We start from the raw sequence: 17,088 nt of genomic DNA, 5'->3' as shown, positions 1-17,088 counted from the left end.
ACTACAAGTATCACAGTATCACATGAACATTTCTGATCCAAGTAAATGAGGTCAGGGTCACATAAAAACAAAGCTAGAAGTACATGTACACCTATAATACAATAATTCCATACACCAAATTTGTATGACCTTTTGCTTATAGTATAAAAGAAACATATCAAACCATAGAAATTCCATACTGACCAATGATAATGAGGTCAAAGTAGGTTGAAGTTTATTGGGATTACTGGACATTGACCAATGAACCATGAAAATGAGGTGAAGGTCAAATGATACCTGCAAGACAGACATATACACCAAATATAGTTGACCTATTGCATATAGTATTAGAAAAACATTTATTACATTGTCTAGTTATTTCTTAAATTGATTGACTCTGCTGTCTGTTTTTCTTCCAATCAGAATCTTTATAGAGCACTTTGTAGATGTCCTTCTTTACATCATTTCATGTTAATTTCACACTGGCCAAGTAGTTTTAGTGAAAATGAAAATGTGATTTTCTACCATCATGCCTGCCATCTAATCAACACTCAAATCAAAATGATGAGGTTTGTAGAGGGCATCAAAAATGTAACATTTAAAAACATTTCACCCTGTTATTTCAGAGAAGATTGTTGGCAAAAGAGATGGCCATTGTTGCTAATGTTTGCATGAATCAAATGAAGATTTATTTGAATCGGATCTTTCTGACACAATTCCTATTAATTTTGGTTAAATATACCTGTGTAGTTTCTGAGAAAAGAATGGAGCATGTGATTTCCCATAGAGTTTAACAACCAATATCAAAGCATTTAAGACCAATCTGACATTAAAAGGCAATAATTTGGAACAGATCTCCAAATCATCAATCCTGTAAAGTTTCAAAAATATTTTGCCATGACGTTTCAGAGATAAAGATTTTTCAAAATTTGACAATCTAAATAAGGAAAATCTACAATGACAGCTGTTTTTACCGCCAAGCTTGGTTATGATTAGCACAGTGGTTTCAGAAGAGAAGATGAAAATGTGAAAAATTTACAAACAGATATTGGATGACAATTGGCAGTTATTCACATAGTCTTTCAGGTAAATGGTAACAATTTTGTGATTAAAACCTTAAACCTTTTGGTGTCAGAAGCATTACAGGTTATGAATGTATACTTTAAATTAAAAAGAATAAAAGAATGTGTCAGAGGATGCTAATGCCCCAGCTAAAGCTTTGGAACTTTCCAAGTTAAAAGGGGCATAACTCCAGAATGGTGATTGACACAAAACCCAAATTTGAACACTCTGCTAGTTTTGGCTCTTAGCATTGCATTTGATACAACTTAGATTCTGTGTGTGTGTGTGTGTGGAGTGTGGACAAAAAATTTTTTTTTCAAGTTATAAAGGGGAGTTCCTCTAGAACTGTATGGGACTCACTGCTCAAATTCAAACTAGGTTTGCAAGTTTTGGTTTTTATCATTGTGTATGAGTTTCATAAAACTGTTAATGAGGCAAACTTAAGTTAAGTTGCTCATAGGGATATTCGAGATATAGCTAAAGCTCATATTTTCTGATATTTATTGTGAAAAAAAAAATTACATCTATCATATAAAGATAAAATGAATATATTTTAAATCATATAAATAAACAAATATTACACAACATACATGTATATAACTTTTTTATACAATATTAAGAAAAATAATTGACAACAATTGTATTTTCTTCTATACCTCAACTTCAAATTTTAAAACAGCATTTAGTACTACAATTCTTTGACAACAACCAATATCATTTTGTTGTGGACAAGCAAACAATCAAATATATATATTTTTTATTTTATTTGTTCAACCAGGTTTTAATTTTTTAACATTGAAAATTGCATTTTCACTAAGAAAATCATGTATTTACAGCTTTTCTATTGAATCAACAATTAGACTAAGATGTTCATCAGTAATATGTTATGTAACAGGTCTGTGGTGAGAAAACGGAAAAAATAATATTATGTGTTGATAAAAAATAGTTCATGGTCTTGGATAAAAAAATCAATCAAATAAGTTTTTAAAGTTTATATTGTTTTTTTATAAAGTGCAATAAAACATGAAAAAATATGGTTACTAACAAGTGCTTTAAAGGTGATAAGAATACCATTATGGAAAACAATGCATTTTACTTTTATAAAAAAAAAAACATCCTGGACAATATTCAAATGTGTGAAAAAAATTGTATAACACTGACAAAAACACATTAAACACATGCAAATACATCTTTAGCAGTGAAATCAAAATATTATGTGTCGGAATAGTTTGACTGTCCCTCTGGTATCTTTTGCCCCTCTTTTAAGCATTTATGAACTGCCCATACTTCAATTTATAGATATAAACAGACAATTTATTTTATATACACTTACTTATCAATATATAGATCTCTATTCTTATTATATTATGCATATTTTTTTTTAAATATCTTTAATAATTAATAACTACAAACATACATTTTTTGTAATTAGAGAATCAGATTTATTTGCTGTCTATGCATAAAACAGCAAGTTAATAGCATTTAAGATCTAATCAATCAACTTTTATGTAATCAGACTGTATTGTTACCTATTAAATGTACCGTAACACATTATAGCACATGAAAAAAAATTATACAATTACAAAAAGTAAAGATGTGATATGACTAGTTTCTTTGATATTATTTCTAGTATCCAGATGGTATGATTGGATCGCCATAAGCACATCTAGATTCTATATCCAGGTTGTACCAATTCCCATATCCATCTTTATATTTACTGGTTACAATACGGAAAAAGCCATGTTCTCCCTACAAAATAACAGAATAAATTAAAATACCTTATTCTATGGAAAAAATATACACATTAAAACATTTGAATTTAGACCTGATCTATAGATAATGAGAGGTCCAATGGAAAAAGTATATAACAAAGTAATAATGCTATATTGCTTCAATGTGATATGTGATGCTATAATTTTTTGGGAATACATGCTGTTTCAGAATGTCCTGTTTGACATGATGCTATATGCAATTCCTTGCGAGAACACTTACTAATCTGGACCTCAGCATTTACCAGAAAAAACAAGAATGTGTCCCAAGTACAGGGATGCCCCACTCGCACTATCATTTTCTAAGTTCAGTTGACCGTGAAATTGGTAAAAACTCTAATTTGGCATTAAAATTAGAAAGATCATATCATAGGAAAAATGAGTACTAAGTTTCAAGTTAATAAGACTTCAACTTCATCAAAAACTACCTTCACCAAAAACTTAAACCTGAAGTGGGATGAACAAACATACGAATGAACGAACAGACGAACAGACGAACGAACAAACCCACAGACCAGAAAACAAAATGCCCCTCTACTATCATAGTTGGGGCATAAAAAATGTATAATATGGATTATCATTATTATTCACAATTTGTCTACCTTTGTTTAAATGTTTTCAGTGAAAGTAAGAATAAGCTAAAATGTCATAACATATTTTGACTGTGACACCATTACTGGGCTATCATTAGCACTTTGTGAGGGACAATTTAACCCGAATAATTCAGTCGTTATATTCCGCTGATCTACGAAGGCTACATTAACGCCTGAACGTCTTCCTCGATCAAGACCGTCAACCGGAAAATTCACACCGCTTTGCAATATGGGAATTTTGATTTAAATTGGCAGCTAAAGAAGGAGGAGTTCCGGATGTTAATTGATGATAAATGATGTAAACTGATGTTAATTGATGTTAATTAATTATTATCGGATTTGTGTTAATTGAACACACGTGTTTGGTAAGACAATTTCAAGAGAGTTGCGCAGACTCATATCCTGATCGCCGCTGATTGGCTCTCTCTCACAGAGAGCAGGCGACCCGGCCAATGATCATAAGGAGTTCAAGCCATCTTGTTGGAGAAAATCGGACACGGAAAGGGCTTGAATTATTCGAGTTAGGGACAATTATAAAATGAATATAGGTTTTCTTATATTCTGATAAAAAAAAACAACACAAGAATGTGTCCATAGTACACATATGGCCCACTTGGACTATCATTTTTTATATTCATTGAACCATGAAATTTGGGTCAAAACTATAAAAATCATATTATATAGCAAATTTACCTGACCATATCGGGAAATAGGTATTTAGTCGGATCTTAACACGTACTTGTGATTTGTTTAAAACCGGTTTTAATAGAAAATATATGAAGAAATGTCGAAATGTTCAGGACTTAATTAAAACTGTATTTCGGTAAGATGGTGCAAGCATACGAGTTTTATTGCGTCTTACACTTTGAGAAGCGAATAATCTTTAACTACTTTATTCAAATATTGTGTAAAAACGTTAATTTTGAGCTTTGAAAGTCATGTGTCTCGAGCATTTTTCTGAGGAAGTTTTAAAAAATTGCAAAGAAATATTTTTACAGTGGGTTAAAGGGGCACTAGCTACGAGATATATAAAAAATCTAAAGTTTGATTTTTTTCTGTTCAATCAATAATGAAAGTGAAATAGTGAAATAACAGTTCGCTTTTTGCAGCCAAAAAGGTTCAATTTTGTCAAATTACGCTAAGAAACATTGATAATTAGTAATTCACTTGCAAGTGAATTAGTCGACCTCTTTAAATCCGTATTCATGTGAACTTCAATTTAACCCCTAGCTAGAGATTGACAACACATGCATTGTACATGTACTGGTTATTTAAAGAAAAAGAATGTCAACAATGAAAGTGAAACTACAGTAAATCATTTGATTACTAATTCGATGCACATAAAAGCATTCTTATACGGTTAAAAACAATGAGAAACATCTATTTTTAATCTATAAAATAAAATCAAACAGACCTATAAAAATCCAATTGCACGTGTTGGTTTAATCTATTCATATCTTTATTTATGTTTATATCGCTTATATGGTCATCTGAGGTCAAATCGATAGGTAATTAGATGGCGTCTGGACTAAAATACACACGAAACGAACCTATATATTATATACCCCATGCTCTGTAAACTGTTTATTTTAGACTTTTGATAGTTTGGATAAATGTTTTACATTGTTATAAATCAAATATGAGAATTTGAGTCAAATCGGTGACCATGAATTTGACAGCTAGTGCCCCTTTAACTTTCATTAGTCTTCACTATCTATAGATTAACAACTTTTGGTTATATTTATAATTTAGAATCATCATTGAAGGTGGAGCACGATTGCACATATAATTAATTATATTGATGTGCCATTTGTATGCAAGAGTGACATTCCGTTGTATTATATGCCAATTCGAAACAGTAATGCGAGTATTGTCTCCCTTTAACAGGTTAATCTTTTTATAATTAAGTTTAGATTTCTGATATAATTTTGAATAATTACAAAATGTATCAATTCAATATATTTCAGTTTTTGTTATTGGTGTATCAAAGACATTGATGTATGAATATAATTTCATAAATTTGAAACGTTTAAAATGATACATACCAATATAAAGAACCGTTTATCATTTTTGAAAAAGACTATGAATGAAAATCAAATTACTTCTCATCCCTTGATGATAAATTGATTGGGAAATGAACCACAGTTGTCTATTAAATGGCAATCACAGAGATAGACTAGCAAGCAATTTTTAATAGTAGCTTATTCAATGATAAAACAATTTTCCACTATAAACGAATGTTACTTTATACAAATATAGGGACTATGTTAGCTAAATCTACAAATTTTATTAGATATTATGATTTTTTATTGCAATAGATTAATATGCTATATCATAGAGAACATGTGTACTAAGTTCAAGTTGATTGAATTTCAGCCTCATCAAATACTACCTTGACCAATAAAATAACCTGAATTGGGACACTCATACAGACAGACTGACAATGAATGAACGCACAGACGGACAAACATAATGCCCCTTAAATAGGGCATAAGAACAGGAAGAACTATCCAGTGAGATGAAATATCCTCCACAATGGATACCTGGATAACCTTGTACAATAATATACAAATTAGTTAAAAAAACAAAAAATTGAAATTGACATAATGGATGAATTTAAAGTAAAAAATATATCACTAATTCCTACCCCTTTACTCTGTCATTTTTACTTACCCACGGTACTCCCCATGAATTTCTCACTATCCAGTATTCTGTTCCAGATTTTTCATCAACTCCCCATCCTACTACTGATACGATATGATTTACCTGTAAAAAAAAAACATTTAACAATATTGAAAAAATAAATCTGAAAACAGAGATGAAAACCGTCATTTTTCAAACAGCTTAAATGTCAAAGTTTGTGGTGGTTCTTACATTGAATAAAGAGATGAAAAAAAATAAAATATTTACAATGTCTTATATTAGTTGGTTCATTAATTTTGTATAAATTTCAAATTCAATTATGACTCTTTATTAATTAACTGCACTGTTATTGGACTTAATATGATGAAAACTGCCTATGCAATATAATGTGTAGACTGGGCCAATACAGAATAACTAGGCCAATACAGATTTTTTCTGTATTGGCCGAGTTATTCTATATTGGCCGAGTTGACACAAGTGCAGGATTTCGGAACGTCTCTAGGTTTTACATCGAAAGTCACGATAAACACATAAACAGTTGTTTTGAAGACGCAGTTGTCATTTAGTTATCTTAAACATGCTGAAATCTCAGTATGGCATACATTTCAGGCGAAAGACGGTCACATTCATTTAAAAGGTATTTTGAAAGCAGACGTGACGTGACGATAAAACTATTTCAGGTTTGGGGAACGAGTAGATTATCACAAAGTTCATTTCTTGACGACCTCATAATTTCACGATTGTACACATCGATTTTAAATTAGTTTCTGCATTACACATGCAATGGCAGTACCTTTCCAATTTCTATTTATGTGTTGCGTCTAAATTTAAGTTGTAACACTTTATAGTAACTGAAAAGGGTAGAAAAATTCATCAGATGAGAAAATGCTGAAGACACCTGGAAACAGCACCAGATCATTATGTATTGCATCTCATAAAAAGAAACAAACTGAGATTTGGATAGTTCCACTTCAAGGTAAAAATATTTATCTCTTTTGAAATGAAATTAAAAAAATATTGTAACACTGTAGTTAATTAATAAAGATATTATTACGTGTATTTCTGTATTGGCCTTGTTATTGGTCCTCGGCCAGCTGTATTGGCCTTCGGCTTCGCCTCAGGCCAATACAGCAAGCCTCGGACCAATAACAAGGCCAATACAGAAATACTTACGTAATAATATCATAGTATTACATGTTTACAGATCATAATTGTTCTACTGAAAAACTTGTATTTGTTTGTTTATTTTTATCATTCTTCATGGCCTTTGTCATGAGCCTGTAATTCAGGGGTTAGTGTTAGTTGCTGTCTTCCACATTATCTTTCATTGATTGTGTAAGCATAATTCAATCTTTCTCGTTTTAATTGTGCCAACTTTTGTCATGGCAGGACCTTTTACAGCTAACAATAGCATATTACTTTTAGCTCACTAATAAAGACTTAAAATTGACCCCTTATTTGTTGACGTTGTCATCTTTTGTTTTCTGGTGGGTAATTATGTCGTTTGCAATTATACCACTAGAGAAAACAACTAAAAACAATAAAAAATTATTTAGTAAGCAAACAATAAAATATCTGCTCCTTGACATATTAAAATTTTGACATTGGTTATAGAAAGGCAAACAATAAAGTTTAAATGTATAAATTAACTGCAAATGAATTCAATATGTATTTGTAAGTTGATAATTAAAGAAGGTTTGATAATCAAAAGCAAGAATAAATTTACCATCGCAAAGAAATGTTCCTCTTCATATATTCCTCCTGTATATGCCTCTAATTTGTCTGTTGCAATGACACCACAACTGAAATATAGCATTAAACATATTTCTGTACATAATGGTGTATTGCTTATTGAATGAAATGAAAATTACTTGGCTTAAGAATGTACTTAGGTGAGGTTACGTAAAAATTAAGAAATTTAGAAATTAAAATTGATACTATAAGCTGGTAGAGCATCAATTAATGATAAAGATAAGCTCAAAATATTGATAGGTCATAAACCTCCTTTTCGAGATATTTGAGATTTAAAATGTGGCGGGAAAAGGCTGACTCAGACTTTTACCTTATATTTGCATTGGTATTATTTGGGTCTCAAAACAAAAGAAAGAAAATCAAGAATCTTCTAAAACTTTGGTAAATGACCTTTCATGAGCTATTAAGTCTTATATGAAAAAATAAATGGGTGTTATGGGTCAAAATATTTACATTGTATTGTATGGAAAAACACCAAAACCTCACGTAAGTAGTAAGTACGTCCTTAATATAATTTGAACTAGAAAATTTAGTAGAAATGTTTTGTGAGAAACTGATGTGATAAAAACTATACAATTATTCAAGCACGTGCTTAACCCTGAAAATGAGGTTCAGGACAATGAAAAAATGACAGATGATTATACAAATAGTCAACACTTCTACCGGCAGCATATCAAAATCTCTATATTTCAGGTGAAACAAAAAATATAACATCTTCATAATGAGAATCATAAATGGCCATGTCCTATTTATAATTACATAATGTTGCTGTTTGACCCCTCTATGTGGTACCTCAGTTGAAACATTCTGCCTTCATGAATCTGTATCAGACGTCACTAAATTTGTATTCTATTTAAAAATATCATACTTAGGAATATTTAACATGATTTTCTTAATGATTTCTTTTTAAATCAATTTGTAATTTTTAAAAGTTTTTATTTTTATAAAGTAAGCTTTTATTCAACATAAATCGAAATACTATGTATCCCATACAAAATCAGTGTATGAAAAAAATCTCCATGGAATTGAGAATGGAAATGGGGAATGTGCCAAAGAGACAGCAACCCGACCATAGAGCAGGCAACAGCAGAAGGTCACTAACAGGTCTTCAATGCAATGAGAAATTCTCGCACCCGGAGGCGTCTTTCAGCTGGCTCCTAAACAAATATATACTGGTTCAGTGATAATGAACACCATACTAAACTCCAAATTGTACACAAAAAACTAAAAGTTAAAATAATACAAGGCTAACAAAGGCCAGAGGCTCCTGACTTGGGACAGGCGAAAAAATGCGGCGGGTTTAAACATGTTTGTGAGATCTCAACCCTCCCCCTATACCTCTAGCCAATGCAGAAAAGTAAACGCATAACAATACGCACATTAAAATTCAGTTCAAGAGAAGTCCGAGTCTGATGTCAGAAGATGTAACCAAAGAAAATAAACAAAATGACAATAATACATAAATAACATCAGACTACTAGCAGTTAACTGACATGCCAGCTCTGGACCTCAATTAAACTGATTGAAAAATTATGTCTTCATCATATGAATATCAGGCACAATCCTCCCCGTGAGGGGTTTAGTATCATACCATCATAACATATATGAGAAGAACATAACCCGTGTCATGCCAAAAACTGGTTTATTAATAATAAATGTGTTTAGTTCCGATGCAAAGACCCTATAAGTGAATCAATATTAACGCCAAAATATGCAATCTTTAATGACCTGACAACAGTATCGCAACTATATCCTTCTTAATAAGTCTATTTAAAGGTTTTGTTAGCTTCTGAGGTGAATACTGACATTTTTGTGCTTTATAAAGAATTTTTCCATAAAATATTGGATGTGAAATACCTGAATGTATAAGAAGTCTGCATGTTGAGCTATATTTACGAATGATGTCCTTATACCGATGATAAAATTTGGTAAATGGAGACTTTACTGAACTGAATTATTTTCCCTGTATCATGTACTGAAATGTTTCAGAAAGGCATACTTACCAACAATATTTTCGTAGATGAGTTGCATCTCTTTTCTGATTGATTTCTCTAAACTATGAATGTATCTACCATCATTTTAATTATCAGCTCTTACCTGATTGGTCCATGTTTGTAGATCTCAGCCATCATGTGATCTCTGCCTCTAACTGTACCTAAATCTCCAACTTTTCATTTTAATTATCAGCTCTTACCTGATTGGCCCATTTTTGTAGATCTCAGCCATCATGTGATCTCTGCCTTTAACTGTACCAAAATCTCCAACTTTCCACAAAGTATAATTTTTTAACTGTTCACATTGTCCAAAGGTTGTACATGTACCACACTGATTAAAGGTATCACAATCTTTAAAACAATAAAAAATATAATCACAATTTGTCTGACTCAAGTGATTTTGCATATGTAAAGGACACTTGTCCATCTTAAAATGATTTTTAAGTAAAAATATATTATTGGATTTCTGTTTCATTGACATTTCCCAGTTTTGGTTTCATTCTTTGAATTTAGTTGTTTAGGACATTGTTAGCCAATGACAATGTGTTGGTGTATGTAATTGAAATATTACCTAGAATGCAAATAGACACTGATCTGGTGAATTGTGTAAAAAAAACTTTTGTATACATGTAGGTTAAATATATTTGGTGACAGTTTGAAACTTTGTTAAAATTACACATTTTTTTTATTTTCAATTGTTAGTTTTAATGAAAGTTTGATTAAAATTATTTTATATGCATTATCCATGTCTCAAAAGTACATTAGTAATCAGAACAAGTTGTAAGTCCTTACAGCACACTGATGCCAGCAGCTTCATAACTCTCTTTTGCAATCCTTACATGCTTGTGCTCAGAAGTAAATGGGTATTTGATTTATTTTGATCTGACATTTAATGTATTTGTTTTCAAAATAAAAGATGTATGCAAATTTGGACACTAATATACAGCTAGTATAGAGACCTTGATCTTTAGCTTGGTAATTGTTGCAGGTTTCATCAGGAATACCATGTTTATGTGCATACTGCCATACACCAGTGTCATCGCCCCCTTCACAACTGCCAGCACCACCACAATCTATGACATTTTGTACTGAGAGGTATGTAGATGGCCACGCCCCTTTACGTTTAATATTTATCCTGTCTGCCAGGGCACTTGTAGATCCCATGGCCCAACATGACCCACAGTCTGTAATTAAAATGTTTTCATTAAATGAAGTATGGTAACAAAACGAATAAGTCACAAGATCTCAGTACTTATGAAGTTGGTTAGGGAATATTGTCATGATTGTAATAAATCCAAAATAATTTATATAAATTGAAATAAAATCTTCATAATTTTATTATCTGAGAAAAAAGAGAGACAGTAAGAGATATATGGCAGATAAAGCAAGAAAACATTGCATTGAATGTATGTATGAACATGAATAAATTAACTACTGTAGATTCTTTACTTTTCTTTGGAAATCAATGTTATTGTGTTTTGCAAGTAAAGGTGAACCATAAATTTCAATGTTCAACAAAGTACACATTTCCTTCAGACTTAAAAGCTGATTTTGGCAAAACCATGGAATTAAATATCCAAGAGAAGACAGTTTTATACCCCTAATCCTTTGAATCTGCATTGCTCTGAAACTGACATCTAGTGCAACTTCTCTAACCAGAGAATAATTTTCAAAAGATTAAATATAATATAGCCATTACGGACAGATATCAACCTTATTCAAATGAATAATAATACTTCTGAAAATCTAGATTTCTATTGAAAGTCTGTAACTGTTTAAAAATTGAGCTGTTGTAACTTTCAACTTGTAAGAAAATCAACAAAGCATACCAAAGCTCAACTTTTATTTCATATTTGAATTTCCAAAATCAATTAAAATCTTAATCATGTGCATGTACATGTATTATGAACATTTGCAAAAGGTCGATTTCTTTCCAACGCAGCTCAAATTAAGATTCAAGGAAATGAGTTTAAGGAAAACGTTAATAATAACCTTACATTGTGGAATATGTTGATTTCTGGTTGTAGTGAGAAAGTTTGTCCCATTTACGTTTCTCCAATCCCAGTTCTGTGGTAATGTCTTCAGATTTAGTGTTTCATGTGGTCTTTTGTATGTTCTGGAAAATATGAAAGAGATTATCATCTAGACTGAAAATAAACGAGAGATAAAAAATATTTAGGTTTATTATATGAATGCTATGTAAAAACATTGTGTCTGCTGTAAAGATTATATTTGTTATTATTATATGTATGACATGTATGTCTCCCCCTGGGGACCTAATTAAAAAAAAATTATCTTTGTCTCTACAACATGTACAAATACATGGCAATTATAGCAAAACCAATGTGTTGTCTTCTATTTTATTATATAACAGATCTATAGTATATGAAAGTGATTTCTAGACTATTTTATGATTTAAGTAGGCTTTCTTCCACCTAGACAAATTAATTACCTGTAAGCCATGAAAGCATACTTTTATGTGCAATAAAAAATACCCTCAGTCATGTTTTAAAGATAGATGATTTTTGCTTTGAATAAGAGTTTTTTAAGAGCTTTGCTGTGTCATTTTCTAATAATTTTAAATATTTCCAAATTTATCTCTTGTTATGTCTATTCATTGTATGATAAAAAATGCTCTTGTCAAAGTGTTATAAATTTTTTAACAAAGTAATTGATGTCTGGAAACATCAAACCCTTGCAGATACAGTCATGACAGTAGTATCTTAATTTTAACTGCTGAAAAGAAGATTTTTCTGTCAAATACTGAAAAAATGAAAAAAACATGTTGCAGTGGATTCTCTTTTTTGATCAGAATACATTGTATAAAGTAATAAGTCTCAGTTTCATAAAAGTCCAAAAAAGGGCATCCTAAAAAGGGTTGATTAAGTTATTGATATGTAAACAATTGTTGAACATAGCTAGATTGTATCTCAAAGTTTACTGTGAAAAAAACCTTTTGTACTGATTTGTTAGTTTATCATGTTTATTTTATTCATTGGCTAGAGGCATATATAGGAGGAAGGTTGAGATCTCACAAAACATGTTTAACCCCAACATATTTTTTGGTCTGTCCCAAGCCAGGAGCCTCTAGTCTGATCTTCATTAGTCTTGAATGTTATTTTAACATTAGTTCATTTACATATTTTGGAGTTAAGCGTGATGTCCATTTTCTCGAACTAGTACTAGTTCACATTTTTGTTTAAAGGCCAGCTGAAGCCTGTCTCTGGTTGGGGGATTTTCTCGCTGTGCTAGAGACCTATTGGTGGCCTTGGGCTTTTTTCTGCCCTGTAATTGGGTTGTTGTATCATTGACACATTCCCCATTTCCATTTTCAATTTTATTAAGCAACTTATCAGTATAATATGGAACAAGAGTGCACAAGCTGAAATGTCCTGCCTGCTTTACTACCATTGATTTTATGTTGATAGCCCTAAATATAAACCAAGCCAGAAATACATTTTAACCTTACAATCATTTCATTCATTGAATATAGTTGACCTATTGCTTATTCTTTTTTAGTAATCTTGAAATAGACAAAAGCATGAAAACTTTATATTGACCAATGAACCAAGAATATGAGGTCAAGGCCAGATGAACCCTGCCTGGGTCTGTTTTCCCCGAGTCTGCTCCCCAATAAGAGTCCATTTGCCCTAGGTTACGTCTCCCTACTTTCATTGAAAAATATTCGTATTAGGGTATTAAAAATTTAATAAACTTATTCAGACATCTAGATATGGTATACAGAAATTCACAAAAAAACACATAGGGGGTCTCATTGGGGGTTCTGATCCAGATCCCGCTTACTGTTTTGTCAGATTCCTGTATCCCGCCTACACTATGTACGTAAGCAATTCTTATTTTTTTGTAATTTCCTGTGTCCCGCAAGACTTCATTTTCTGTTGTCACTGCCCAATAGTTTGACTTTCACGTGTCACGCTTACAAAAAATCGGCAATCCCGCGTCACGCTTAAACCCCTATGTAACCCACCACATAGAAATATTTTAAATTAACTAGAATAATCAAAATTGTAAAAAAACATTATAGAATGCAAATCAAAGGAAAATATTTGGTTGCAGCAATACAAATTTTCAACTAAATTTTCGACAAACTGTTAAATACTCTGTTCAAATAACTAGGTACTAAGGCGAAGGTGAATCAGGGCGAATGGACCCTGGACCAACAGGTATTAGGGCAAACAGGTACTAGGGCAAAGGTGAATCAGGGTGAATGGCCTGTGATTCAATTCACAAAAGAAAAATGAATGAAAATACTTTTAAAAGTTTCCAATAAAATTCAATGAAGTTAACAAAGCTATTAATTTTGATGTATATATACAGTCGTAGGACAAAAGTGAGTTCCCACTAAAAAAATATCCTATCATTTCAACTAAAATCGATATTTAAAAAAATAAATATTTCCAAGTAAATCTATGAGTGATTTTTATAAACTAAGATACCATTAGGTGCAGAAATCATTAATGTCTGAAGTTTCATTGTTTATTTGGTCATAATTTTGTGAGTTAAATTTTCATTATCTATTGCATTAAACACAAATGAAATTTTTAACTATTTTAATTTAGTTAGAATACAGCAAACTTTTCAAGAAATATTTTTCTTTGTGTTCACCTCATCAGACATTTAAAATAAGAATGAATAATATCATGGCCAAATAAACATAAAACTTCTGACATTTCTGCATCTTATAAAAATCACTCATAGATTTACTTAGTAATAATTTTTTGAAATATCGATTTTAGTTGAAATGATAGGACATTTTTTGAGTGGGAACTCACTTTTGTCCAACGACTGTATATATGCATGAGTATGAATCTGTTATTTAGACGAATTTACATTCACTCTTAGGGCAGTAAGTGTGAACCCCCTCCCCCTTTATGATTGATTGTTGGTTGCTTTACACCGCACGAGCACAAAAAGGCTATATCACGGCGATCCCCCTTTATGGAAATTTCTGGATCCACCTTTGTCATTTTTCATTATTAACATGATTAATAAAATATTGATGTAAATTAGACACAACAAACGGTTTCCAACAAATACCCTCACTGGCCTCAGTTTTTTGTAACACTGAGTCAGTGATATTGTTTGCCTTAAAGTACCGGAGAATAAAGGCTTTTTCCCCTGGAAAAGAATCCCAATTTGAAAAAAAAATGGCTTAAAATTACTCCCAAAAAGACAAACTTTTTTCCCAAACAGTGCAGTCTCAGTAGTAATTGTGCATGCATACAAACTAGAAAACTTTCATTTAAACATTTTTCATGCCTAAAATGACTATATGTGCAGATTTGAGGGTCTATTTATGTATCATCACTGACAATTACTTAGGTGTCTTATTTCAAATAATTTTAAAGGGTTTTCCTCTTGAAAGAGGGTCTGCAAATTGAAGTTCCAGTCAAATTCATGGTCATTATAAATTTCCCAATTTGATGAAAATGACGCATATTTTCCCAATAAAAAAGGGTACATGTAGATGTAGTTTTGAAAAAAGCCAACAATATCATTGTGAGTAGTAGAAGTCGTTTACCTGTTTATACCTTTGTTTTGAAAGGTGTTTGTTTTTAAATTAATTTAGTTTAAAACTTACTTCACAAATTCTATTCCCTTCCCAAACTTTGGATCAAAACCGTATCGTTTTTTATTGTACTCTGTATTCATTCCATCTACAGTAAAATAAACGAAAGAGAACAACAACAAAAATGAAAACATTTTCTGATTGTTTATCAAGTTGTGTTTATCACGTGCCAAATCGATGTTATCATGTGATAACTACAAGATTTAACCTATGACCAAATCAGTTATTATTTGATACAGAGCCCACGATGTACGTGAAAAAATACAGTTTTAATACTAAAAAGGGCCATGTCTAAGAACCTTGCAATACACTTCTAATTAAAAGCTATCCAGTGGCTATTTTTCCGGTTCTGAATAAAAATATTTTCATAACAAGAAAAAAAAGAAACAAATATTGAGCATCCATTTGTTGCAATGAAATCATATCTAAACATGTAGTTGACTTGAATTATTTCTAAACTATCTGTCAGTCTAATGCAATATGTATGCATAAGAATACAACTACAATTCTGGACAAAGAAAGATAACTGAAATTTTAAAAGATGATTTTAACAATGATATCTGATATTTTTAGAACAGATAATAGATTGTTCCTTGTAAAAGTTATGCTATTTTGTTGATAAGTTTAACATCATTTTGTGACTTGAATATCTGAACATATGTTTCATTGCAACATTTCTGGAAATGTTCATGGATAGGATGTTTAGAATGTTTCGACCAATGCACTTTATTTTGTCATATCTCAAAGCCGGCCGCAGTGATCATCCTTGGAAAATTTAGATATCAGATCAGGTCAGTACCATAGGGTTTTAATTACATTTCATGCAAACTGTGCTGGCTTCATACCGTCAGTTTGTATATTTTTAATCTGATATCTTTAGTCCTTGGTACAACTATTTTGTTTCTATTAGTGCATTCAAATGCATCTATCACGATCTACGATTTCGTACAAATGGTAATAAAAAGTCGAATGACTTATGTACCAAACTCTGAGGAAAACTCTAAACGGAAAGTCCCTAAGCAAATGACAAAATCAAAAGCTCAAACACATCAAACGAAAGGATACCAACTGTCCTATTTCTGACTTGATACAGACATTTTCATGGAAATGGTTTTATATCTAGCTAAACCTCTCACTTGTATGACAGTCGCATAGAACTTCATTATATTCTAATATGATGTCCTTATTATGTCCATGTTATAAATGGCACACAATGTGTTTGACACACAAATTATATTCTCGTTATTTTCATTGTTATTCTAATAAAATATATACATTTTTGCAGCTTATATAACATTTTATTATATATTGTTTATCAAACATTATGTATTTACCCTGCTTGTAGTTTTTAAACTTATTAGATATACAAATGTAATTTAAAGAATCAAGGGGAGGAAACGAGAACGGCATTTTAAAGTTATTTTCGTACGCTTCGACCTATACAAATACTATATTTGTCCTATTAGAATAGAAATAATTCCTTTATGTCATACTCTTTGCTCATTTTAACATGGGTAGGCGTTATATTTGACCATTTTTTATAATCGATTTATGAATTTGGAACAGCAGTATACTACTGTTGACTTTATTTATTTTATTTGTCTATGTGTCTTGTGTACATTAAATAAAGTGTTTCCACTGCTCAGCTTGTTCCATCATCAGGTGGATCCCCTCTTTTCGACTGTTTCGGCGCTGTAGCTCTTCAA

The 17,088-nt window shown here is 31.3% G+C and overlaps 1 protein-coding gene across 1 annotated transcript; it reads right to left on the bottom strand.

The window, feature by feature from the left end:
- Positions 1 to 1,525: 1,525 nt before the first annotated feature.
- On the bottom strand, positions 1,526 to 15,555 carry LOC143080607 (cathepsin Z-like). Its single transcript, XM_076256530.1, has 7 exons — positions 15,395 to 15,555; positions 11,790 to 11,908; positions 10,752 to 10,976; positions 9,993 to 10,143; positions 7,773 to 7,848; positions 6,077 to 6,169; positions 1,526 to 2,790 (listed from the first exon to the last, which is right to left on the bottom strand). Exons 1-7 carry the CDS (start codon positions 15,514 to 15,516, stop codon positions 2,668 to 2,670), a joined length of 909 nt encoding a protein of 302 aa, XP_076112645.1. The 5' UTR covers positions 15,517 to 15,555; the 3' UTR covers positions 1,526 to 2,667.
- Between the last annotated feature and the right edge of the window lie 1,533 nt (positions 15,556 to 17,088).

This window comes from Mytilus galloprovincialis, chromosome 6 (assembly GCF_965363235.1).
Source record: "Mytilus galloprovincialis chromosome 6, xbMytGall1.hap1.1, whole genome shotgun sequence".
Classification (NCBI taxonomy): Eukaryota; Metazoa; Mollusca; class Bivalvia; order Mytilida; family Mytilidae; genus Mytilus; species Mytilus galloprovincialis.
This window is presented reverse-complemented; position numbering and strand designations above follow the sequence as displayed.

Coding starts and splice junctions, on each gene's coding strand:
- LOC143080607 (XM_076256530.1), bottom strand. CDS start 15,516: ATGTTTTCATTTTTGTTGTTGTTCTCTTTCGTTTATTTTACTGTAGAT. Junction 10,144..10,751: donor TTACCAAGCTAAAGATCAAG/GTCTCTATACTA, acceptor ATTGTTTTAAAG/ATTGTGATACCTTTAATCAG. Junction 6,170..7,772: donor AGGAACATTTCTTTGCGATG/GTAAATTTATTC, acceptor TTTTTTTTACAG/GTAAATCATATCGTATCAGT.